General features: G+C 41.8%; 1 protein-coding gene across 1 annotated transcript; it reads right to left on the bottom strand.

Annotated features, from left to right (window-relative positions):
* Window positions 1-104: 104 nt before the first annotated feature.
* Window positions 105-27,051, bottom strand: pank1a (pantothenate kinase 1a). The gene is made up of 8 exons (XM_071514201.1): window positions 26,784-27,051; window positions 13,277-13,423; window positions 12,459-12,664; window positions 8,501-8,754; window positions 5,105-5,281; window positions 3,649-3,772; window positions 1,356-1,481; window positions 105-289 (listed from the first exon to the last, which is right to left on the bottom strand). The coding sequence occupies exons 1-8, from the start codon at window positions 27,049-27,051 to the stop codon at window positions 230-232; spliced, it is 1,362 nt and encodes a 453-aa protein (XP_071370302.1). The 3' UTR covers window positions 105-229.
* Window positions 27,052-27,938: the final 887 nt, after the last annotated feature.

The following is a 27,938-nucleotide window of genomic DNA, read 5'->3' as shown; positions in this document are numbered from 1 at the left end:
GTTAAATTATTAAAATGGCTTTTCCCGGTTTCTGTGTCTTTCTCTCTCCCCCCCCCCCCCCCCTCCCTCCCTAGTGTTCCTTTTAGCGGCCTCTGTGAGAGAGGGACCTTTCAGCAGCGTCGAAGGTTGATGACGTCACAGCGTCGAGGGTGGATGACGTCACAGCGGTCAAGGGTGTGGATGACGTCGCCTTGTCGAGGGTTGATGATGTCACGACGCGGCGCTTCCTTCACGGCTCCTCGGTCGGCTTGAGCAGCTCCATCAGCGCCCCGACCGCTCCAAAATAACCCTGGGGAGAAAACACACACACACACACACACACACACACACACACTTTAAAATCTTGATCAAATTACCAAATTACTCCATGGCATTCAAGAAGGAAGGAAAATAAATATCGGTACTGTATTTATAATGGAGCCCAATGCAGTGCTGAGCTTTACTGGGCATGTGCAGGTTTCAGAAAGCCAAATTTAAGACTTTTTAAGATCTTTTTAATGCCACCTGGAATTAAATATGACGTGTAAATTGTAATTTCCCTTCTCCGGTGTTCAAAACACATGAAGAAAGAGCTGAATATGAGCCTCAGTTTGCCCTCGGTTCATTTTGTTCCACTAGACTTTCCAAGCATGAGGAACCGCTGCCTATCAGATGTCAGCATCCGTCTCCTTTTACCCATAAACCCTTGCGTTTTGAGTTCATTTCCTGTAATTGGTTTGGATTACGTTCTCACTCCCAAAAAAAACAAAAAACAACAACATACCAAAGTTTGCTTGGAAGATGACTGACACTCGCATGTTCAGGCTTTTTCATGCACACTTGCTTGGTGTGAATTTGTTTTATTTATTTAACTGGGACAATTTTCATCCCGAGTCTCTGGGCAGGTTAATAACAAATGAATGACAATACAATAATACAATAATTTCAGTTTCTAAATGTACTGGTACTGTCGATCTAATTATTTGAATTACTGAAGGGATCCTATTATTTTTATTTTTTTATATTTTTATTCATTTATTGATGTATTTTTTTCTCTCCTTTTCTTTTTTGTGAGGATATATTGTCATGTCATCATATTGTCGTGTGTGTTATGTGTATTATTTGCCTGTAATAAAAAAAGAAATATATATAATACAATACATAAATACATTACAGATATTGCATAAAAATAATAAGTTTTCCTTTGGACCAGTAGTCCAAGGTTTAGTTTAGTTTACTTTAGTTGAGTCCAGCACTAACCTTGTGTTCTACTAACAGGAGTCTGAGCTGTCCTGTCCCCAAGTTGGACCGGCAGTCCACAGCTTGGTTTATTTTAGTCTCTAGTTTAGTCTAGTCTAGTTTAGTCCAGTACTGACCTCGTGTTCCAGGAACAGGGCTCTCAGCTGTCCTTTGGACCAGAAGTCCATGGCGTAAGCTAGCAGTTTGGTGGACACCGTGTTGATACGAAGAAAGTTCCCGACAAACACCACACGCTCGATTTTCTGATGGAAAGAGACAGAAAAAAACAAAAACATGTCACACAAATAAATCACAACCCATTGTCTGATGAACAAAAACAAAAGAATAAAAAAAATCAATCCCAATCCCTGCTCTTCCCATGAAACAGACCGACCAGGTGAATCCAGGTGAAAGCTAGAATCTCTAACTATATCTAATGTATTGTTTTAATCTGTCATTCGAAAAAATGAAAAAAAAAAAAAAAAAAAAAAAAAAAAGAATGCATCAAAATAATCCAAAGGAGGTATACAACTCAACAAATAAACAAACAACTAATTAGGATCATGCAAGATTTCATACACTTATATTTTATGTGAAACACAGATCAGAAGTGTAACACCTCTTGTAAACCACACAGTGGCGCTGGAGAGCTGGCAAACAGATGAACACTAAACCGAAGAGTGGAAAAGCCACTAGAAAAAAACTTGACTTGGGTTCTGGTGACTTGGGACTTGACTCTGACTTGTACTCTGATGACTTGAAAAGGTTTCTAAAGTCTTGACTTGAGATCTTGTGTTTGTGTAAATGACTTAGATTGAAAGTGATGAGATTTGTTCCAGCAGACGACTGAATTTAAATTCTGTTTTCTGAATTTGTATGGAATGATTGAATTTATTGAAGTTGAAACTGATTATAGAAATCAAACTCATGATGCTCTTACCAAGTTTTTATCCTATTAAAACCATATTGCATTGAAAAGTCCTAGATATTTAGTTCTACTTTTAGACTTGAGACTCGACATTAATGACATGGACTTGACTTGGTCTTGAATTGGTAATCTACATTTAGACTTGACATGAGATTTGTGTATCCAGACTTGAGACTCGAGCAAAGTTGACTTGGTCACACCCCTGATACCAGAAAATTATAAAAAAAAAGCTTGGAAAACAGTGACTTTCCCATTAGAAATGTAAGGAAGTTCTGTGTCAGAAAAAACAAACCCAAAGCCTAAAAAATGATATCCTGTCGAAAGTGTGTGTGTGTGTGTGTGTGTGTGTGTGTGTGTGTGTGTGTGTGCGCTCGTCTCCGGTGCAGCTCTGTGTGCGGTGATAGCCCTGTACAATGCTGCTTGATCGCCATGCCACAAGGCAACACTGTAAAGAAGCTCACAGCAGACAGAAGGACTCCAGCAGAGCTTCCCTCCTCCTCCTCCGGGCCTTCGGCAAAACAAACTGTTCGATCAATACAGCAGATAACAAACACTGCTGCAGAGTGTCGACTCGTGCCGCACACCAAGTCTGTAGAAAATGTTCTTCATTTTTCTTTTTTACGTGAGATAAAAAGATTAGGAACTTCAGGTTTGTTCTTCACAGTAAATAACTTTGTTTGGGCTGATGTCACGTGAAAACGTTTCAACTCTAATTTTAGTAGGTACTGCATTTTTTTTTTTTTTTTTAACTCAAACTATTATTTACCAAATCATTTATGTGTTGTGTTTTTTCAGCTTAACATAAAGTGACATGATGTCAAAATATATGGGATTCAATCTAAAAAAAAAAAAAAAAATCTTTCACAGCTTCTGTACATCTGAGTTTTTGGAGATCCAAAGATTTCATTTCGACAGCTGGGTTTTTGTTTCTTAAACTGCAGAAAATGTGCGTTTAGGTAGATAAAAAAACAAAAGTTCAAAACATTAAAAAAAAAAAAAAAAAAAAGATTGAGGCTATGAGGCTAATGGAGCGTGTGCGTCTGTACCTTATGGATGGGCATGCATGTTGTACATTCTATGTTGTTAGTCACGCTGACTAGAAAAGCCATAGACTGGACGTGTGTGTGTGTGTGTGTGTGTGTGTGTGTGTGTGTGTGTCTCACTGACAGAGCACGTGTCTGCTATAAATCCTATGTCATTAGTCATGCTGACTGGCAAAGCCCTGGTCAGTGTGTGTGTGTGTGTGTGCATGTGTGTAAATATTTTAACACATGCCATTGATCCTGACCCTAACAATTATCCCTTGTGTTTGAGTGTGTGTGTGTGTGTGTGTGTGTGAGTAAATATTACTTAAACCATATATGCATGTTATGATGGATGACAGTGACCAGCATTGCTTTGCTCTGTGTGTGTAAGTACTATTTAAACCACATGTTATGGACGATGGTGATGGCGTGTGTGTGTGTGTGTGTGTGTGTGTGTGTGTGTGTGTGTGTGTGTACCTCGTTGACGGCACACATGCGTGCTATGGATCCTATGTTGTTGGTGATGGTGACCAGCGTGGCTCTGGCCAGATCCTCCTTACTGATGCTGTCTCTCTTCTCTTTGCTCATCATGTGACCGAAACTGGAAAAAACCATCCAACACACAAACTTGTTAAAAATCTAATAAAACATGTCATTTTATATGTAAATTATGTGAAACTCACACACATTCAAGTAATTCAAGTTTTATCTATTCTAATGTATGAAAAAAAAAAAGGAAAATGTAAAAAACTAGACGCTTGGCTCACAAAACGTGACTTTCTCTAACTGAGACAAACTCAGGAGTCACATAGGAGTGACAGTAAAAAGTGTTCTGTGTTTTTGTCTGTGTGTGTGTGTGTGTGTGTGTGTGTTGTTTTGACAAATGACAGAATGGAACACCATAACAAGGAACAGTGATAAGTTATAATCTGATGACTGTGATGGAAGTTGTTGTTCAGTTCATTTTATGAGCAAACCTTTGAACACAGAGCTGCATGTTTTCTGTATACATGCTGACACTGGATCAGCAAGGGAAGAGGGGAGTGAGTGTGTGTGTGTGTGTGCATGCTTTAGGTCATATCATACTATTATCAGCCAGCTATCATTTCCTATATCATGTACATGTGTGTGTATATACAGTATGTGTTGTGTGGTAATACCATCATGAGATGGCTGTCATTTTCTTTATTATTATTTGGTGTGTGTTTCCCTTTTTTTTAATTTCGAGGCCACAATTTAATACAATGAGGGCAAAAGAGTGTTCACACTTTAATAAAATGTATGTACGTTTGTTAAAACTTGTGTTTGGTTTAAAAACTGTTTGAGTAGGAGCGCTTCCTGGACTTGTTTGAGGTGCTCTTTGGATACATGTTGACACAAAAATACAAAAAACTCCAAGGCACTCTCTTTAAACCAATTAAAATGCATTTTAATTGCATTATAATTGGTTTAAAGAGAGTGCCTTGGAGTTTTTTTGTATTTTTGTGTTTGGTTTAGTTTATTGAAGTTTTTCAAGCTAATTTCACCCATCTGCCATCATCAGCTGGACTTACTTGGTTGCACTGAGATTAAATTAGCCTGATATTTTGTTGAATAAAAACATATTTAGTTGAATTCCAGCTTTTGATAAGGTATAAAGAATGCAGGTTTGTTAATCAGGTTTTACCTCCGTTGAAAAACATCTTCTTTTTCTTTAAATAATATTCCTTAAAATGTTTCATACCTCATTTTGTCAAGAGTTTTTAAATAAAATCTGTTTCGACAGCAGAATTGTGTGTCATGATTTCCCGAAACCACCATATCATCACCATAGGATTCCACCGAAAGACGATAACGCTAATAATGAAGGGGGGGGGGGGGGTATCTGCCTTGCTCAGCGGCACCGGCGGGGAACTTTCCGGTGCCTCTCCTCTCCTCTCCCCACCACGCCCACCTGGAAGCGACGGCGGAGCCCTGCAGGCCGAAGCGCTCGTAGTCTCCGCCGTAGATGTCCTTCACCAGCTTGTCCACGTTGGTGGAGTCGCCCTTGCTGGCCATTTCCAACGCCTCCTCGAACGTCTCGCAGCCCGTCAGCAGGCAGCACAGACCCAGGAAGGTCCCACCGCCCAGACTGAGGGGGGGGGGAGAGAGAGGGGGGGGGGAGAGGGGGAGAGAGAGGGGGGGGGACACAATTGACACAATGTATGAGTACATAGAGTCCATACTGCTTTGGCAACATTGTATCGTAACAGTCATTGAGAGGGAGAGACACAGAGAGAGAGACAGAGAGAGAGGGGGGGGGGGGGAGAGAGAGAGAGAGAGAGGGAGACAGAGAGAGACAGAGAGAGAGAGAAACAGAGAGAGAGAGACAGAGACAGAAAGAGAGAGATACAGAGATAGACAGAGAGAGACAGAGAGAGAGAGAGAGACAGAGATACAGAGAGAGACAGAGAGAGACAGAGATACAGAGACAGAGAGAGAGACAGAGAGAGAGAGACAGAGAGAGAGAGAAGGAGAGAGAGGAGCGAGAGGAGCGAGAAAGAGAGGAGCAAGGAAGAGGGAGAAGACAGAGAGATGGATGTAGGAAGGGAGAGACAGAGACAGAGAGAGATACAGAGAGAGACAGAGAGAGAGAGAGAGAGGGAGGGAGAGAGAGACAGAGATACAAAGAGACAGAGACAGAGAGAGGGAGAGAGAGAAAGAGAGAGAGAGGAGCGAGAAAGAGAGGAGCAAGGAAGAGGGAGAAGACAGAGAGATGGATGTAGAAAGGGAGAGGGAGCCGGGGAGAGAGAGAGAAATAGAGGAAGGAGAAAGAGAGAGAGGAAAAATAGCAAAGAAGTAGAGAAGGAGCGAGGATGAAGGAGAGAAGGAACGAATCCCTTCCCGCTCTCTCTTCAGCTCTTATTTCTTGTCCCTCGCACTTCTCTCTTCCACGCCCAATTCGAGAGTCACAGGAATTTTGTCGGGTCACTGTGGCTCTGACCTTTGACCTCCACACTATCGGCTGCTCGTAACGCCGGTGATTCAGGAATGGAAGCTTATGCTACGGTTGCACTCATTTACTAGAATGTAAAGTGTGATGTAAATGAACTCCTGAGAAAAGAAACGTCTGGTGGGTGGAGCGATGAGACTGTTGTAGCTGTTACCATGGGTTTTAATGGAGGACATTTTGGGTCATATATACTATATTTTTGTATAGCACTTATCGAAAAAACAGATTTACAAACTACCTTACATAAAAAAAGCAAAATAAGAATAAATAACACATGGGTCCAAAAGAATTAAAAACAACAAAGGATAAAAAGAAAAAAAAGATACAAGGAATAAAAAGGATAAAAGACGAATTAAAATGAAACTTTTACATAAAAAGATGTAGAAGGGAAGTCTATTTCAGCGCGGTGGGTCACAGGTCAGAACACACACACACACACACACACACACACACACACACACACGCGCGCTACGGCTGGTTGATCAAAGCCACTCACACACCTCAGCCAAACCTAACCTTGACTTCACCTGACTACACAAACACACAAAGTTGATTTTTTCCCCTTCCTGAAGCGGTGTGACAGATCGACTTGAAAGCCTTACACACACACGCACACACGCACACACGCACACACGCACACACGCACACACGCACACACGCACACACACAGTGGATGTCACGGTTAGCAGCAACTCCGTCATGATTGCTATTTACAGTAGAGGAGGTGAAAGGTGACTGTCGGTGTGCTGTAAAAGCATGCACACACACAGTTTTAGACTGCACACACATTTAGACTAACACACACACACTAAAACTCCTACCTAACTGCCACACACTCATACTGTTCATATGATATATGATTAAAATGCAAAAAAGGAAACAAAGAAACAGAAAAAAAGGTAACTTGTGATGCAATATTATAAATTAACTGCAGAAAATAGTAAAATACATCATATGTCATTTACATTGTCATATATTACAGTCTAAGGCTGCAACTAACGATTATTTTCATTGTCGATTAATCTGTCGATTATTTTCTCGATTAATCGATTAGTTGTTTGGTCTATAAAATGTCAGAAAATGGTGAAAAATGTGGATCAGTGTTTCCCAAAGCCCAAGATGACGTCCTCAAATGTCTTGTTTTGTCCACAACCCAAAGATATTCAGTTTACTGTCATAGAGGAGTAAAGAAACCAGAAAACATTCACATTTAAGAGGCTGGAATCAGAGAATTCTGACTTATTTTTCTTAAAAAATTACTTAATCGATTATCAAAATAGTTGCCGATTAATTTAATAGTTGACAACTAATCGATTAATTGTTGCAGCTCTATTACAGACAATGTTGATCTCTCTCTCACTCTCTAAATATAGCCAACAGTTTGGTCACTTGATCCACCTGCAATGGGAACCAGGACTGACTGACTGACTGGTTCAGCAGGTAGCAGGTCTTTAAGGTTTATTGTCAGACTGACTGAATGAAGATGCAACACCAGGTGCACTGACTGGCTGGGTGAACTAACATTTGACAGATGAGCTGTCTGTCTGGTCGGTCATTCTGAACAAAAGTGTGAGCTAATAAAGCCTGAAATGTAAAATAACCCGTCTGTCTTTCCATGTCAACATGCTCCTGTCATCTGTGGGACGTTCCTCCTGTTGCTTCTAATCGTTTTCAACAGCACACAATCTAATCACCGGTCTTTATATTACATAAGCCTAGAAGATAGGATGATAGATAAGATATGGCAGGAATTCAAACTGATCCTTTGGACCTGCAGAAGCTGTAAAAAATATTCACCCAGCTTGACTTTTTGCACTTATTCCTGCCCGACAGAACTAGTTACAATTCATTTATTTGGGATTTTAGGTTTAACTTAAAACTCCAATAACAGAAAAATCTAGTTTGTAAAAGTATTCAACTTCTTCACTCACTTGGGCCAAAAAACCTTTAGGTTTAAGACATTTTGAATACATTTTCATCACAAAATTGCTGTAATTTTACCTTTCTTGAGGGGGGAAAGCATATGTAATAACATAATCACACACTCACACAGGGTTTTACGGGGGGGGGGGGGTAGGCTTTCAAAACCAGACAGGGGAAGATCAGAGAATTTGATAAATCAATTAGTAAATCAATCAGTCAATCAATCAATCACTCACTCCGTGTCTTCCCTTTCTTTAATTCTTGCTTTCATTCTCTCAGTTTATCCTTCTCTCATTCCTTACCTGATCCCCTATGACTTGTGTACAGCTGTCCTACTAGTACACTAGTGTGTGTGTGTGTGTGTGTGTGTGTGTGTGTGTGTGTGTGTGTGTGTGTGTGTGTGTGTGTGTGTGTGTGTGTGTCGCTTCCCCTCACCTGGTCCCAGTCACCCGTTTGTAGTTGTCCTGCGAGTACACGGCCAGTATGGAGACCCCGGAGCCGATGTTGACCAGCAGCATGGGGAAGGGGTTGTCCAGGCTGCAGGGCCTCTTCACGCAGCTCTGGGTGTCCGACGGGTTCTGGAAGTAGTAGCACTCCGGGTGTCCGTTGAAGCCGACCCGGTCCACGAACAGCAGGCCGCGGATCAGGCAGTCCAGCTCGTCCAGCTTCAGCAGCTCCAGGTCCGCCATCTGCAACACAGAGGGAGGAGGACGGTTCGAATAAACAGCTCACTCGCCAACTTAATCCGATATATGAATTTGTTCTTTCAGGCCAGAGTTTGGGACTGTCTTCATACAGCGTGTGTGAGAGTCTACATGATGCTAAAGAGAGGACACCACTTTAACTGTTACCTGTGCACACCTGAAGCTCAAACCCATAGAAGTTGAAGGATTGGTTTGAAGTAAAATGTTTTCACATCCCCTGAAAGCTTTTTGTCAGCTTTCAGGACCTTTAACGCTTCTAAAAACTCTTTATCACACGAGTATGCACAAGGTCTCAGTTCAGCTCAGTTCAACTCATGACGCAGTGACTGGACAGTCAGTCAGACTATGCCCTCCTCCTCCTCCTCCTCCTCCTCTTGCACAGAGAGAGGTTGGGGAAGGTCAGTGAACTCCAGTCAGATAGACAGGCATAGAGACAGACAGACAGACAAACATATGATGATGCACTCAGTTCAAAATTCCCGTTACGGGGTTTCGGCACTCAAAAGGACGGCAAAAATCACCCGACTATGCAAAGTGTCAGAGACTATTTTTAGTTTTCCATGTAACTAAAGAGTAACCAAACCCCAAAACACAAGTTTCTGTAAAGCAGGACATCTACACGTAAAAACGATGCTACCGAAATTGCCATGTGGTATTGGCTGATCTTTGGTGCCAAAGATCAGCCAATAGCAGATGGTCATTTCAGTAGAAACGCTTTTTACCATTAGTTGTTGCCCAGACCCTTTAAAAACTATGAAAATGAGTAAATGTTTAACAATCTAATTATACAGCATGCATTGCAAAATGATTTGGGGGAAATGTGAACTAGACATAAACAGAGGTAAATGAACTCTAAATGACACCCATATTCTACGGGTTTGAATCCTGCCTGTCCTCCCTGTCCGCATTTCTCTTCACAGTATGTGTGTGTGTGTGTGTGTGTGCACGCGTCTGTAAAATGATGTAATAAGTGGTTGGGCAAGCTTACTGTGCAAACCGCTGGCAGACAGAGACAGACAGACAGACAGACAGACAGACAGGTAGTCAATCTTGGATGCACAGGTTGTACTTGGATTAAATCCAGGTGTCTGGTCGGTACGCATGCCATGTACCTGTGACTACACAGGTTTTGGTTTTTTTTTAATGTATTTTATTTAAGCATTTTCTTAGCCTAAATGAGCATAGACAGACAGATAAATAAATTAAAATAAATAAATAAATAGGGCTGCCAGACCACTGTATCTAAAAATGTGCAAAACATTACATGACTTACAGAGAGAGGGATAATAAAAAGCCCACACACTGATTTTGTGTAATAGACAAGGAAAGGTTCCTATATGTCCAAGAATTTGGCGCGGGAGAAATAGATCTTTTCCGTGTGTGTGTGTGTGTGTGTATGTGTGTGTGTGTGTGTGTGTAGGGGGCAAACGTATTATGCTGCGTTGAACATAATATTTTTACTTGAGTCAGTACACCAGAAAACAACCATTCTTCCATTAATTTTGTTTACCAGCTCATTATTTTTCAGGGTCAAGCCTGATGAGGTGAAAACGATTGTTTTCTAAAAATCTGTAAGGTCTGTAAGGTTAGACTAATTGCTGTAATAACCAGAGGTTTAATTATCCTGGTTGAAGTTCGGTATTTAATTTGATCATGCACTGCAGGTCCTGTTTAAATGTGCCTGTTTTCTAATGTAGAAAAAGTCACTGGTTTATTAAAATTAGAAGCAATGAGCTGCTGAAATTCATTGCTACTACAATTCTGTGTATGCTGCTGTTAAAGTAGCATTTACTGTAGACCTTTCCATTTCTTAGCAAATGCTGTATGATTCTTTAGGCTAAACTGTTGAGCAGCACATAAAATCCCATGTAGGTCTACTGTTGAAGACACAGCAAGCTATTTTCCTTTCTATATTGTTGAGGATTGGTCTATTTTTCTTAAACCCACCTGCCTGTCTCTTGGAAATTATAGTCAGGTATTGTTGTACAAGCAGTCTGTCTTTTGATAAGTTAGTGTTTTTTAAGTTAATTTAGTTTTGATTACATTGAAAATTACACTACCAGTCAAAAGTTTGGACACACCCGATTGAATGTTCTATGTTTTTCATTCTCTTAAAGCCATTTTGATCTAAAGGCTTCTGCATTAAATGCTTGAAATTAGTTTCTTAGGCAAATATAAATAGTGAAGTTGATCCTATGTATGAATTTCTTTCCAAAGCCTTTGTCTTTCTATCAAGGCAGAGGGCGGCTACTTTAAAGAATCTGAAATATAAGATAGTTTTGATTTGTTTAACACTTTTTTGGTCGCTGCATAATTCCATTTGCGTTATTTCATAGTTTTGATGTCTTTACTGTTATTCTAAAATATGAAAAATAGCAAAATTAAAGAAAAATGTGGTGTGTCCAAACTTTTGACTAGTAGTGTACTGTATGTTGCACTGTATTTGTTCATTGAAACCTTGTGACTCAGGACAGCCACATAGCCTACTGCGGAGAGGTTTAACCAAGCACTTTTAAGTGGCCTAAAGGCTTGCTTAATTTTCTGTTTACACTTTTGTTTTTTAAGTCGATTTGCCATTGGGTGTGACACTGTAATGGTTTACAGAGTCTTGGTAAACCAATATTTATTTTATGACCAGAATAAATGCTCCCTTAGAATTGCGTAATGAAGACCGCAAAAGGAAATTTTACTGAAACAGAACTAAAGCTTTTTTACTGAAACAGAACTAAAGCTCTTCCTCCAAATGTTACCGGAATTTGTATTTATTTTCTTTGCCTAAAAGAACATTTTTTGAGTGTAAACAGCTGCCTGTGGCTGTGCCTGGTCAGCTCAGAAACTCAATGGAGCTGCAGCCAGAAGACTCAGCAAATCCTGGTTCCAAGTTGGTAATACCACCAAAAATGAGCATTTGGAAATGTTTCTTCTAGGCAAATGCCTATGTGGATTTCATAAAAGGCCATTTGGAGACTCCAAATGGTTACCAAATGATATTATGGGTCTTTTGAGGTGTACAAGACGATATATTGTTGTATATTTCAGTAATACAACACCAAATACACACAAAAAGATGTTTTCTATGTTTGAATGTGTTTCTTGTCACCTCTCCTAAGCTTTTGAAGTGTCCTAAAACCTCTCTAAATGTAGCCAAACGGGTTTGGCTACAGGCTTTCCAGGTCATAACTTAGCAAAATATCCCAGTGACTGTTCTGTGACACTGCTACATGGTTCTTTTTTTTGCCGTGGTCCAATTTTTAGATATCAAACTTAGTATTGGTAATGAACTTTTTAAACTTTTTTTGTAACTTTTTATATATATATATGCATATTTGTACATAGTAGTTAGATGTTTAGGTTTACCTCTGTCCATTTTGTTGTCCTTGTTTTTAGCTGTATATTTATTCTGTGTAAGTACATTGTGAGCAACGAAAAAACCGGAGTCAAATTCCTTGTATGTGTACATACTTGGCCAATAAAGCTGATTCTATTCTAAATTCATGAAGTTTAAGTTCTGTTATCATGATTAGTAGTAATTCTCTCTCTCTCTCTCTCCCTCTCTCTCTCTCTCCCTCTCCCTCTCCCCCTCTCTCTCCCTCTCCCTCTCCCCCTCCCTCTCCCCCTCTCTCTCCCTCTCCCTCTCCCTCTCCCTCCCTCCCTCTCTCTCCACACACACACACACTCTCGTCACTCACCGTGCGGAAGTCGTTCTCGAACTTGTACGCCCCTCCGCCGGTGGCGCAGAGCGTCGTGTGCAGGCTGGAGAAGTTCTTGTCGCGGCCCATCTGGATGAAGCGATGCATGGCCTGCGTCGGGAAGCGGATGAAGTGCAGGTTCCCCGTCCGGCCGCACATGGTCAGGTTCCTCAGCTCCAGGTGGACGTCACGCACTCCCGTTTTACCTGGCAGACGGAGGGGAAAGACATTTACATTGTAGGCGTTTGGCTGACGCTCTTATGCAGTCCAACAGAAGAAACCAAACGCAGAGACTTTTTTCTTTTCAGGTTGGACTGGCATCTACTCTTGGTTATCTGTGACGTATAGGGATGGGACAGTGTACTGAAATTCAATATATCACAATACAAAAATGACAATAAGTATCGTGGGACATAAAAATGAACCGTGATATTAGTTCCATTTTATTCTGCTGTAGTGACCACAAATGAGACGGTTTGACGAATTTCACAAGATCTCCGTCCAAATTATATTATTTCCACTTTGTAGTTGACGTTGTTGTTTACATTCTAGCAAGCCAATGCCATCGCTAGAAAGATTTGTGGCTCAGAAATAAACATAATTCTGCACAGTCAGACTTCAGTGTCATTGAACTTTTATTTATTACGTCGTATCGTGGTTGTATTGAATCCTGAACCTCAGATCGCGTATCGAATCGTATCGTGAGATAAGCAGATGGTCTCGTCCCTATAGATAACGTCAGCGGTCATCTCCCCATTCTCTCACAGAAAAACTACCAGTGTGTGTGTGTGTGTGTGTGTGTGTGTGTGTGCACATACCATAGGCCACGTTGGAGGTGAGGTAGCGGCGGATGGACTTGAGGTTCTCCACTTCCTCCTGTTCTTCTTCTGCGGTGATGTCGACAGGCTCAAAGTAGACCAGCTTGACCAAGGTTCCTCCGATGTCCATGCCAAACCATGGGAAGGCTGGAGGGAGAGGGGAGAAAGAGGAAGGAAGGAGGGAGGGAGGGAGGTAGAGAGAGAGAGAGAGATCTCTTGTGAACTTCTTTACTTTTTAAAGCAAGTGATAATACAGATAACAATAACAGTTCCCAGTACTAAAACTATACAGCAACTAGGGTTCGACCAATATGGGTTTTTGAAGGCCAATAACAATACAAATATTTTTAGACTCATGTCACCAATAGCCAATATTCAACATCTCTAAATTTCACCTTTTTCCTTCCAAAAATAAAAGTCAGTATTCAGTGTTTCCCCCATATATTTTTTTCTTGTCAGCATCTGAAACAGCATTTAGAAAATCATGGGACACTAAAACTCTCCATCTTTTTGAACGTGGGTTAATGTGAGAGAAATTGGTCTCTTGGTGAGGAGAGGAGAAGAGGGGAGGAGGGGAGAGGAGAGGAGAAGAAACAAGGAGAGGAGAGGAGAGGAGAGGGGAGGAAACAAGGTGAGGAGAGGAGAGGAGAAAAGAGGAGAGAAGAGGAGAGAAGAGGAGAGAAGGTGAGGAGGAGAGGAAACAAGGAGAGGAGAGGAAACAAGGAGATGAGAGGAGAGGAGAGGAGAGGAGAGGAGAGCAAACAAGGTGAGGAGAGGAGAGGAGAAGAAACAAGAAGAGGAGAGGCAACAAGGAGAGGAGAGGAGAGGAAACAAGGTGAGGAGAGAAGAGGAGAGGAGAGAAGAGAAGAGGAAACAAGGTGAGGTGAGGAGAGGAAACAAGGAGAGGAGAGGAGAGGAGAGGAGGAGAGGAAAGGAAACAAGCTGAGGAGAGGAGAGGAAACAAGGAGAGGAGAGGAAACAAGGTGAGGAGAGGAGAGGAGAGGGAGGAGAGGAAACAAGGTGAGGAGAGGAGAGGAGAGGGGAGGAGAGGAGAGGAGAGGAGAGGAGATGCAGGCCGGCCAGTCAGCTAGCTGGAACATGGAGTCCAGCACAGAAAGTTCTACAGCACCGCCGGCTAGAAAATACACCGCCACGGCTCGACAAGAGCCAGGGTTGCCATGGAAACAGACTTCTGAGACGAACCCCCACCTTCCCATCTCTCTCTCTCTCTCTCTTTGTGTCTAGCTTTCTCTCCGTCTCGCATACACTCTTCTGTCTCTCTCACCTTCTCTCTCTTCCTCCCTCTTCTGCTGTCTCTCTCTTTAGCTTTCTCTTCATCTCTCAACCTCTCTAGCTCTTTCTCACTCTACCTTCTGTCTCTCTCATCTCTCTCTCCCTCTAGCTCCTTGTCTCTATCCATCTCTCCCCTTCTCTCTCTCTCTCTCTCTCTTTCGCTCTTTCCCCCGTCTCTCCTCTTTTTTCACTCGTTTTCTCTCTTTCTAAATCCTTTTCTCTCTTTCTCCATCGCTCCTTGTGTCTTTTTATCGCTCCCTTTCGCTCTCTCTCTCAATTCAACTGAATTAAACTCAAATAAGCTTTCTTAGCATGAATCGCAGAGAACCAATTAGTCTATTACATTTACCTTAGAGGTACATCCATCTCTCTCTCTCTCTCTCTCTCTCTTTCTTCTCCCTCTCTCTCTCTCTCTCTCATATTAATGGCAGTGTTCACTGAGGAGAAACTGGGCTAAGCATACGATCAGGACTGCTAGTATCTGGGGGGGGAAATGCAGGCATTAGCAAAGACAGGCAGCATGATTTATAGACCTACATCGACATCCTGCTGAAATGTCAGCGGAAACTCAAACAGACTTTACTCACGAGACCCGAGTGATTTTTCAGTCACTTTCAGTACGCTTTTGGATATAAAACCCACTCATTCCAAAATGGGAAATGACAGTTTACCTGCTTTTTTTTGCGTGCTTCTGATCACATCACATGATTATTACAGGTACGCATTAATAACATTTAATTAATTGAGCTTCACAATCACACCTTCTTCCATTCCAGTGAAAGTGCATTTTGGACCTCGCCCGGCAGCTCGCCGTTACGCAATCGGTAATTTGGTGTACATTGGAAATTTGCTTTGTCGCCCCATGTGATGAAATACATGTGGGTGTAACAAATACTTGAGTGTCACGGGAGTGAGTGATCATGTGAGATCACAGCAGGGGGTCGCCTTGCTCTTGTACATGAGGAAAAAACCTATAAAACTGTTTTCTAACTCTGGAGGATCTGTTGTTCCATTCTCTTCTGTTCCAGTCTTACTTAGAAGTCTGCTTTAGAAGACAGCTGCCGTCAATCAGCTTCTTTTGCATCGCCATATTTAAACAAATACCAAAGTTCTGGTTGAATACTGTGTGAACCAGAGGCTGGGCGACTACGTGCGTCTTCACTCACAACCGTCACACTGATTGAAATCAGGACACCGAGGTCCAAGTCAGCAGATGCTTCTTGTCATTCCTTGGGGGGGACAGGTTCTTTATCACCTCTAACATCACTAGGTCAGCTTTGTTGTGCGATACAGAGTTTAGATACACAGGAAAGACAGAGGAGACGACATGCGACACAGGCAACGTCCTGGACTTGAACCGACAATGTCAGGAGCGCAACAGGGCATTACATTTTCCACAAATCGGTGTGTCTATAGACGACGCACACCTCCTTTCTACTTTTTAACACGGCACATGGTAATAACAACATATGCTGTATAAACTTGAGTTGAAATTAACACACGTCCTTTTAGAAAGCAACAAGCGGCGACGTGTTCAACAGACAGATGTGTTGAAAATGACAAATCCATTTCAAAAAGAGTGTATGGTGACACCGTCCGGCCCGCTGAGCTACCAAAACACTGCGATCCATGGCACTCTTTATAAAAACAGACTTAATCATACAGAAAAGTAGAGCTGCAACGATTAATCGATTAGTTGTCAACTATTAAATTAATCGCCAACTATTTTGATAATCAATTTGAGTAATTTTTTAAGAAAAATAAGTGAAAATTCTCTGATTCCAGCTTCTTAAATGTGAATATTTTCTGGTTTCTTTACTCCTCTATGACAGTAAACTGAATATCTTTGGGTTGTGGACAAAACAAGACATTTGAGGACGTCATCTTGGGCTTTGGGAAACACTGATCCACATTTTTCACCATTTTCTGACATTTTATAGACCAAACAACTAATCGATTAATCGAGAAAGTAATCGACAGATTAATCGACAATGAAAATAATCGTTAGTTGCAGCCCTACAGAAAAGTTCAAATCTGTAATCCTTGGAATATTCAGAGTTGTTGTTAGTGTAATCTACCAGCCATGGATACTCAAAAATCAACCCCAAAAACTGATTGCTCGCTCTGTAATGACACACATTGTCAAAAAGATACAGAAGAAAATTATTAAAACTATCTGAAGTCAAAGCCTTTCTCATACAGTTTTGATGCTTTAACACTTCCTTGTTTGCTCTTTGCCGGCCAGCTGCAGCTGCCTGTCTGCATGTGCCGCTGTGTATAAAATAGTGCAAAATAAATAGGGAAAGTTGACAGGTCATGGATAAACCGAAAAGTAAATATGTACACGTCTCATTACACAGTGAGTGTCAATATGTTGGAAAAAGAAATGCTTCAGGTGAGAAAAGATTGGGAAAATAGGGTCCAGGGCGAAAATGGCCACAGTTATGCTGATCGTTCAGCAGCTGGTTAAGCAGGTAAGTTAGTCTACTCTACCAGACACTTCTGTGGGTAAGTTAAGGAGATAAAAAACTAGCATTTGGAGATCTTTTTCTATTCCAACAATCTACTTGGATGGTAAAATAGACAAAGCGTCTTGTGAATTTTGGGATTTGCCAGCCTGTTAGTGCCTGTAGACTTGCAGAGCCTAAAAATCCTGCATATCACTGATGACTTTAACACCTTTGCCCACTGTGTCCTGACGCAGCAATCAGAGATGGGACCATTTCACAATAGCCTCCTATAGTGTAATGACTCTGTCTGGCTTACTGAGGCAAAGTCCACCTTCAGATTAGAGCCTTCATATTACAACTGGTGCTTTAAGGTCATGGGTGAACCGCATGTAAACATCTATTGTATGTTTTTTTTTTTAAGCTTCTCATAGTGTTGCCCATGTCTGCTTTTCCATGTTTTAACAGTCTGTAAAATGGTAACAACTGACAGCTTTTTAATGCTATTAGGAGACAAACTGGTAGCATACCCAAGCAGTAAACACCACTGAAGTCCCTGGATGAACCATAACTACTCTTATTGTGAATCGTATCATAGGTGATATGATACTGTTGTGATCTGGAACAGTGAATGCGTGACAGTGCCTTGGCTGTTAATTAATTACTAGACCTGTGCTAAACTACAGGGCTGCAGTCGAGTAAAAATCATGTAACTGCAATTTAACTGTTCTTTTCTAAAAGTTTGGTCATGGTCATTTTTGCGGCAAGTGAGTTTCGTGACCCATGGGCCGCTGAAACACACGGGCGTCAAACAGGGAAAATTAATTTCATTTGGGGAAAAAATGCTTTTTGCAAATACACAGTTTTTCCCTGACCGCAGCAATAGCTTTTTTTTTTTTAATAACACTGCGTTGCAATACCAATTGCCTCTGAGGACATTAAAATCTGCAGACTCCATATCTGAAATAAGTTTCCAAAACAGTTTCACCTGATGAGATCAAAGGAAAAAATTAAAAAAAATTAGGAGGGTGACCTCTCACCTCAATCAACGTCCCTGTTGTTCATTCATGTCAGGCATTTTTAATTGTTTATCTTGCAGGCTTTTAATTACCGTTGTTTTGTCTGTCAAGTGCTTTGTAACTGTTTTGAAAACTTCTACATAGTAAATAAAGTTATTCTACTAATGCCACCACTGCTGCTACTACTAGATTACTACTACTACTTCTACTGTGACTACTACTACTGGTACCACTGCTGCTGCTACGACTATTTCTATTACTAGTACTACTGCCACCAGTGATATTACTTAAACTACTACTCCTACCATTGCTGCTGATGCTACTACTACTGCTTCTATTACTACCACCACTACTGCAACTACTACTACTGGTATCAGTGCTGCTACTTCGATTATTTCTACTGCCACTACTGCTACTTGTACCACAGGTGTTGCTATAATTACTCCTACTAGTACAACTACTAGTATTACTGCCACTACTGCTACTACTATAACTGCTACTACTACCATTGCTGCTGCTACTATAACTACACTACTTCTACTACTGCTGTAGCTACAACTACTACTACAGCAACTATTATTACTGTAACTATTACTTCTATTACTGCTGCTGCTACTGCTACTACAGTGAACAGTGTTGGATTACCTTTGCCAGCGGTCACCTATCACCTCCTTGTTCTCTGGATGACTTTTGGTAGCGGTCCCCTATCACCCACTGACCTCCTCTAATCTGTGTAAACATGAACTAGCATAGACCTCAGGGTGAAAATGTATTTGTTTATTCTAATAAAGTCTTATCAAATGTAGGGGGCTTGCATCACAATAACATTGTTTTAATAATAGGTTGTTGTTGTTGTTTTTTTTAAATGAACAATATGTGTTATTGTGGGTTTTTATAAAATGGGTAGTTTCAACCAAGCGATCTGATTGGTCAATGACGCATTCCACTCGTGATGACCATCCCCTGTAAGGTTTTTATTCTTATGTATGTTCACTACTGTGTACAAAAAACTTTCAGGCCGCACACGTGTCGGCGAGCTTTGTGCAAAAGCCAAAATTCCCTTGAGAGCATCGTTTACTGTGGTTGTGGTCAGCCGGGCCCTCCTTCCTATTGCATCACCCTTGACCCCGTGAGAAGAAAAAAAAGATTATTACAAACAAGCACCAGAAATAACCCAGAACGAAACATTATGTCCTTCCCTGAAAGACAGTTAACACTACAAGGAACAGTGTCACTGTTAGAGGCCGGCCAAGACGGTCACACTGTCCTCCACAGCCTTAGCCAGGAACCCCCCCGCTCTCCCCAACACACACACACACACACACACACACACACACACACACACACACCTCTAGCTGCCTCATAATGAACGCCAATCACACCTCTTTGTGATATTATTATCTCAAACCACAAGCTACCTTGATTTCTACAAGGCAGTTGTCAGGCTACACATGAGTCTACCTGACATTTGAGTGTATTTCTCCCATAATAAAACACATTATCTGGGGAGTGCATTATTTGCACGCTACAAATTTTGGCACAACAAATGTTTGTAAAACACTGTTGTCTGTCTCCAGCTGCTCCGCTGTCACCTGGCTGTCGCTGATGCCAACAGTACGAAAAGACGTCATGGGAATACGGTGGGACTGACCTACATTCTCCCATTTCATTCACTGAAGCCCTGTGGCTAATTTTATCCACGCTTAACCTTACCTCTTACCTTTCCCCCTAACCTAGTAACTCTAATGGAGAAACTAATTAAGAGACGCACAGGCTGAGAAAATCTGGGCGGAGGGGGGGGGGGGGGGGGGGGGGGGGGAAGTGAGCGAGAAACAACACGCTGCCTCAACAATTACTGTCAAGTAGGGATGGGATGATGTGCTTTTCTCATGATACGGGGTTCACGGTTCGATACAACCACGATACGATATAATAAATAAAAGTTCAGTCACAACAAAGTTTGACTGTGCAGAATTATGTTTATTTCTTGCTAGAATGTAAACAAAAAATGTAAAATGTCATTACAAAATGCTAATAATACAATTTGGATGGAGGGCTTGTGAAAATGTGATATGTGATGAGCAAGCCGTCTCATTTATATATTTTAATCATATTTTTATATCCAATATTGCACTTTTATGCCCCCCCGATATGTATTGTCACATTTTGTATTGCGATATACTGAATTTCTATACATCGTCCTATCCCTACTAAATTTCCTAACCCTTGCATATTTACCCTTTTCCTAAATGAGGCCTGGAAAACAGGGTTGTATTTAAATTCCCAATGGTATTATTGGTTGGAATTTTTATTTACGTCTACTGGTGCACCATGAGGTCACCGTTAAAGATGCACTGTTTTCCGGGATTTTGATATAAAAATTCAAGAAAATAAACATTTTGTATATTTTTGGGGGGATGCATTGTTTTAATATGGCATGGAAAATTAGGTAACGAGGTGAAAAGTCATTTTTACGTTTCAGTGTTAAAGAACGTGCACGTACACCCAAACACAGATCTCACAAACGCACACACACACACACACACACACACACACACACACACACACACACACGTCCAGCCAAAGGTGAATGTGAGTGGGGGGTTGAGGAGTGACTGAAGCCCATGTAGGTGAAAGGTCTCTGGCAAAACACGCTGCTGTCTTGGCACTCTACCTTCTACTAGGTGTGTGTGTGTGTGTGTGTGTGTGTACTCTATGAGTGTGTGTGTGTAGTATGACTCGAATTACAAAGTCCTCATGAATATAGTATTTTCTGCCATGTTTACCACTCAGTTTTCCAACGTGACCTCAGGGATTATCGGCAGCATTTCTATTTCATGTTCTGCTGCTTAACCTTTAATCTGAGGTCACACAGGGAGGTTTGGTGTGTGTGTATGTGTGTGTGTGTGTGTGTGTGTGTGTGTGTGTGTGTCTATATTGTGCACAGAGCAGAGGACAAGAACAATACTTGTACAGCGTGTGTGTGATAAGACAAGAAAACACAGTACGGCATCTGAACTCTATGTTCTCGTGTACAGTGGATACAATAAAATTCACACATCACTGAGCTACAGTGTGTTCACTTTCCTCACTGTATTCTAATCTAGTGTTTTTACTATTAATAATATTGTTAGGTGGCTGGTCAAATTCTTTGTCACCCATTTTACTTTGTTAATAAAAGTGATCCTGCTTATTATGACACTGGTGCTGCTACTACTACTATTTCTACTACTACTACTACTACTACTGGTGTTACTACTGCTTAGGCTACTACTAGTACTATTTCTACTAGTAGTATTATTGCTACTACAACCACAACTACTAATACTATAAGTTATCCTGATTGTACTACTACTATTATTTCTACTACTGCTACTACTACTACTACCACTACTGCTATTGCTACTGTACTACTACTACTACTACTAGTACTATTTCTACTACTGCTACTAATACTAATACTACCACTACTACTGCTACCGCTGGTATTGCTGATATTACTCCTACCATTACTACTGCTACTACTACTACTACAAATAACAACAATAAAATGTGGGTAACTCACCGCTACGTTTTATCACTGTGTAAACACACTTAACTGTATTGCCCTGCTCAACGACAATATCTCAATCTCAATTTACAAATCTAAACAGGCGGGTTAACATTCAGACCACTGTGCTGGGAACAGTCCAAAACTCAAGTTCAAATCATCCAAAACTATAAAGAGGAAAGTCCTGCAACACACAAAGCCACTTCTGCACTGGTTGTGTCAACATTACAGGCCATCAAGCATTTTCAAATCAAACTTTGTACAAAATTTTGCATGTAAAATGCAAATAAATGGGAATTGTTTGTCCATAAAACCTGAAATACTGAAAAAAAAAAAACCCATCACATTCTTGGCTGCTTTCTTTCCTTCTTTCACAAGTAAAAGTAAAATAAAACAAGAGACTGGAGAGAGGGAACGTGAGGGACAATAGTCTGTTTTGCGCAAACAGTGAACAGATGCAAATTTGTGCGGTTTCAGGTAGAAGGACGAGTTTCAAGTGGTTTTGGGGTGTGCCGTACACTGAACAATTCCTCTCATCTTGATTTACATGATCGTTCTCTCACACACACACCTAGAGCCACCTGCACCCTTAGTGAAACCTATGGACCTGTTAGCACACCCTGTTAATGATCGGTTGACAACAACCTGTGGTAGAACATTGACTTGACCTGTTCCAGACTTTTTATACACACCTGAATCTTTTTTTTTATGGGAGTTACTCTGCAACTACATTAACACACGCACAGGCTGAGACTGTGTAGCCAAACCGACTGGAAATTGGTCACACTTTTGCATCGGATTAACCTAAAAAGAAAAAGAAAAATCACCCTGGCTTTCAAGTTTCAATCAGGAAACTCAATATCCCAAGAAACTTCCAGGGTTCCAACTGAAGCCCTGATCTTACATTCCCTGACTTTTTCATATATTTCCATAGCTAAATTGTAGTTGCCGTGAACTGAAAATGTTCTTCCTTCCTGGTTTGTTAATGTCATTTTTCTTAAGGGAAGAACAGTCTCGTTTCCACTACAGTTGGGCTGAAAACTGCCATCATCTCATGTAATGAGTGTGTGAAACAAGGAACAAGGAAAATACATTCTGCTATATTCCTGTAAAGTGGCCCATTTGTACAATTCCCTGATATTACAAGACCTTGATATTACAAGTCCATGCCTGGAATACACCTCTCTAAATTCCATGATATTCCAGGAATTCCATGACCAGTAGACCTGAATAGATTTTGGACCCCATGTCTCATTTTATTGCCTGTTGCCAGGAACATTGGAGATCAAAATTGCCCCCAACATTTAAGCTATATCACAATATTACGATAACCAAAAATCCCAGAGGATCTCTAGTCTGGTATCACGATATTGATGTTATATCGATATATCACCCAGCTCTACCGGCGTCTACCTCGAAACAACATCCAGCCCGAGGTAACTGGCATCCGAAAATCCACCACAAGCATTGAAAAAGCAGACAGCGAACGCAGCCAATCCACATTAAAAAAAATAATAAAAAAAAGCAACGCCAAGTTTTGCTGTTCTTTCGTTTCTTACCAATTTCCTCCATTGTAGTAGTTGTTGTGACCTCCCTGCTCTGCGGCCACTAGCCTCACCTGGATGGCTACAACCGAGCTCACTGCTGGCCACGCTCATATATACAACACACCCACAGTTAATTTTATATGTTTCAGAACGTCCCCGAGCCAATTTTCAGGCAAACAGAGGGATTTGGGTATGTACACATAGGGGTTACAGACATACACAGAATGATGATGTGTAATACACCCTGTTTATTTATTGGTATTTTAATTTTGGCAGTGTTAGGTGGCCACCACACTGATCCACTGTCTGTCTGTCCATCTATGTTCATTTCAAATATTTTCACTGACAGCTGTCTGTTGTCCGGACAGGACTGATGACGCTCCGTCTGTCAGTTTTCCATCCGTTTTGACGGACAGAACGTTCAACCCAGCTGAACTTTTTCTGGACGGGTCCGGATTCGTCAGCATCCGTTTGTTTTGAGAAAGATAGAGACAACAGTACGACCAAAACAAAGACAAGTTTCTTATTTCATTTATACTATATAGACTTTTTCTTATTTTTTCTGTGAAGCAGCACCGCTAGAGAAGAGCCTTCCGGTTCTTCTGCCTTGCCACCATGTTTAAATCTATCCGTCAATAAATCTGTCCGTTTTGTGATGGATCAGTGTGTCCGCCGCCTTACCTACGGGGGCTGCTGTGCAACCACAACCCTAACCCACCTCAAGTCCTGAGAATAAACAAAGAGGGAAAAAAAAAATCCCATCCCTGCAGGGACTACAGTCCAGGGACGACCCGGGCGGGGAGGATCCCAGAGGTTATCCCAGTCTATCAGGACAGTTGGCATGCCTCCAAGGATAACTCAGCCTTAAAGCAGAGGGGCTGCGATCGGACATTTCAGAGTTTACTGTCCCCTCAATTACGTAAAGTGGGCTAACTCTGATCTCAGACCACAGCATAGGAATGTATGCGTTCCGCTATCTGATCGTTACGACACCACGCTCTCCCGGGTTATTTGCCCCGCGTTCGCATCACACCAAACACACCAGAGCAGCATGTTGTACGTTATCTATTCTCGTTATGTTGGATGTAAAGGAGAGTCTCATTATTGAGTCTGGGGGAGAAATCACACCACCGTTTTCCAATGAAATTTTACGCTGCTCATAAGACTGGATTCTGCCTGGTTTTGTCAGCCATACAGCCAAATGTTCCACAGATATCTGACTTCATTGCACCTGGACTTGAAATATCTCATCTTACTCATAGATACAGAATGCAGAGTACAAATATCCAGAGTGATATGTCTAGTCTGCTGTCGTCTGTTGCATATCTTACACCGTCCCACTGCACTGCATGTGAAGTCCTGCTGTCCCTGTACTAAAAGAGTGTAAAGACAGGAACGTACTGTGTTACTAAGTAAGCTGTCAACACGTCTCTGCACCGAGAAGTTCCTGTACATTCACTGTACTTGGCATTTAAAGTGATTGTGTTTTATCTTGCTGTGTTGGAGATATTTTTTTTCTTCAAAAGAATAAACCTCACAGAACAACTGTCCCTTGGTATTTCTGTTCTGCTGGAAACAGAATAATAACAGCCAGCGGGTAAACAGAAAGCTATTCCCCTTTTAGCACAAATTAATATTAATATCTCTGGTAAACTGCAGGTTTGAGTGTTTTTCTGTCTTGCCCAATAGGTAGAGCACAGACACTGCAAGGGTTAGGCTAGGTGTTTCATTCCCAGTAGATCCACACATGAAAAAAATAGAAATGGTACTGTATGGCGCTTTTGAATTCGATCCTCAACGAAATGACATCTTATACTACATTCGTGGAAAGGACAGTTTAGCTGCCAGTCACGCTCTTTGTTAAAGAACAATAGCTTACAAAAGTTGTAGTTACCGGGCCTTAATCAGGTCGAGCTTGCCAGGCCAACAGTGCAGGCCGGTGGTAACCAAAACAAACACTTCATATGAAAGCATGTAATCAGGAGAATCCTCAAAAAGTAGAACATTTTGGGGGAAAACAATCAGGAAAAGCTGAAGCTGGAGTTGAAATAACTGTATCCTTCTAAGAAAATCACTTGTTTGATAAATTTTTATGCAGGATTTGAATTAGTGATAGGTGTATGAATTTCCTTGAAAGCATAAAGACAAACATGATGCTCTCGCTCTCTCTCTCTCTAACACACTGTCTCTCTCTCTCTCACTCCAACAGTCTCCCAGTCTCTCTCTCTCTCTCTCTTCCACTAACACAATTACAGATGGATGTGAGGAATGCCGACTAGTCGGCTTAGCAACCAGACCCCTACACTTGACGCTAGTCTCTTTGCTAACGTTTCCACAGGATGAGAACAGGTTTCACCATGACACCCAGATTCGGCCACAACAACTGCAGGCCTCTCACTGAGCGGCAACAATAAGGGACTAACAGAACATTAAGTTTCGCAATTCCCTGCCATCAAGGAGTGTGCAGCTGCCTGTAAAAGCATAACTTCATGTGCAGACAAAGTCCAAGTTCATCAACTGCATAATCTGTTAGTTTTTTGTATTTTATCATGTTTCATATGTGCAACATTCTCATCATTAAGTGAGAAGTACTAAAATAACCAATGAACTGAGACACTTGAACTCCTTGTTTTCAAATCTGGGCTTAAATCTATAAAACATTGTACAACAACTAACTTAGGAAAAAATAATTAACAGCCTTCAATTATTTGTTTTCATATCCAAGCCTAGTTTCTAAAACAAGCCAGAGACCAGCTTGAGGAAAAAAAAATGAGTAAAGAGATTTAAATTCCTTCCTTGTTTTTCCTGGTTAATATTGCCAAACACTGACCAACTTACCAGGTTTCTTCTCACTTATAAGCTTCATAGTGATGCAAAATGTCAGATCACAGGTGCATGCAGAAACTCCTGAACAGGCTCCTCTGGGAAAAGGCTCAGCAGGCTCTAGTCAGTCTGGTATCTTTAAAATGCTTCACGCAGCCACGAAAACGCCACTTTTACACATTCTGTGCTTAAACTGCAAGTTTTACAGGATGATCTTCACACCATCCGACGGCCAGTAAATAAGGGGGCGGGGCCGGAGACCCTTTAACCCTGCCTCCCGGAGACAGGAGTCGGACGCTGATTGGCTGAAGCACGCCAAGCCCACTTATCAGGAGCTTTTTCACCACCGGGGGTGTCCACCAATCACAACGCACCAACTGCAACCTCAGGTTTCATAAAAACAAAAGGAGGTCTCCCCGACGACGGCAAGCTGCGAGATTGGACAGAACAACTAGACGCACCAAACACCTTATCTGATAATAAAAAGCAGATATGAACGGAAGATAATGTGCTTTGAAATACAAATTATGACAATAAAAAGGGAGCAAAGAGAGAAGATCACCCGGGTGTCAGAGGTTGTTGCCCAAGGGTAACGTTAGCTCATGCATTGGCTCTCATTGCAACATGCCATGGTTGTGCAAAGCGAGCAAACCCCCCAGCTGATCAATGTTGCACAGTGGAGGATTGCAGTCGCCTCATCTGGTGTCACTTAATCAATGACTAGACATCAGGCGATTCCCTGCCCCCCCCTCCCCCTCCCCAAATAAATCACATATTGTGTCAAATCGTGCAAATACACCATCTACCTCCTATCCGGTTGACACTTACGGGGTCTGTTCCGTCTCACCGACTCCGTCCTCCTCCGTAGCCTGCACCTCTTGGCCGGGGAGCCGTTGCATTCCGCATCGTCGCCGCGGTGCAAATGATGCACGTTTTCAAATGTGCTGTTGGGTCCGCTCGAGCCGAACGCGTTGCTGCAGCCGCCGTTAGCGGTAACGACGACGTGGCTGTGAAACCCCCTCTGGCTCTGCCCGTTGTTGACATGAAAAGGTCCCGACGCTCCCTTCTTGTCCATCATTGACTTGGCTTTATCCATGGCTGCAGCTAGCCTCGCCTCGCCTAGCTTAGCATGTGCAAAAAAAAAAAAAAAAGAAAAGAAAAAAAAAAAAAGCCCGACCGCCCAGCAATGAGATACCTGGCTAACGCGCAAGCTAACGTTAGCCTCGCTTGCTAGCTAATGTGACAGTTCTGCGAGCAGCTAAAGCACGCGCTACAGCCAAATATCTTCCGCGATTTATGCTAAATATTCCGCTAAAAATTGACGTACATTTTTTTCCATTAAGAGTAAAAAATGGAAACACGGCTAGCCGCTAAAACACAATATTTCCTTCGAGGTCACTCTCGGTCATTTCCCTACATTCGGATCCTGGCTGGCGCAGCAGCCGGTGTGTGTGTGTGTGTGTGTATATATGTGTTCGCTCGGCTCGCTCGCGCGTGTGTCGGCGGTCTACGTCACACCCAGCTCCTCCAGAGCGAGGCCCGAACCCGTTCACCTTCTCCGACCGGTTTTCGCAGCCTCGTCTCTGCAGCAAAATCAGACTTTGTATTGTAGATTACAGAATGCAAACAGCGACTCTGTCTGTGTTGCCAATATAAAGACCGATATAAATGTGAAATGTGGTGGCGGCTCCCGTTGGGACATAAAACAAACAAACACACACACACACACTCTGTCAGTCACTGCAGCTGTGTGCGCTTTATTTATAAGCATCGCTGTTCACCGTCATCCTCATTCCCTGCAATCCTTTCCGTGCGTGATGTGGGCAGTCATGCTGTCAGTACAGTATGTCACTTAGGAAAATGAACTGCAGTAACCCTGTAATTATTACATTTAGAAACACAGCCTACCATAAAAAAAATATCACAACAGAGCTATAAATTACATCTAATGTCCTATAGGAACAGTATAGTGACACCATAAGA

Source organism: Centroberyx affinis, unplaced genomic scaffold (assembly GCF_046629955.1).
Source record: "Centroberyx affinis isolate AG114_WGS23_722 - 3 ecotype Tasmania unplaced genomic scaffold, CSIRO-AGI_Caff_v1 ptg008239l_1, whole genome shotgun sequence".
NCBI lineage: Eukaryota > Metazoa > Chordata > Actinopteri > Beryciformes > Berycidae > Centroberyx > Centroberyx affinis.
Note: the sequence above shows the minus strand (reverse complement) of the source record. Positions and strands in the feature narration are given on the sequence as shown.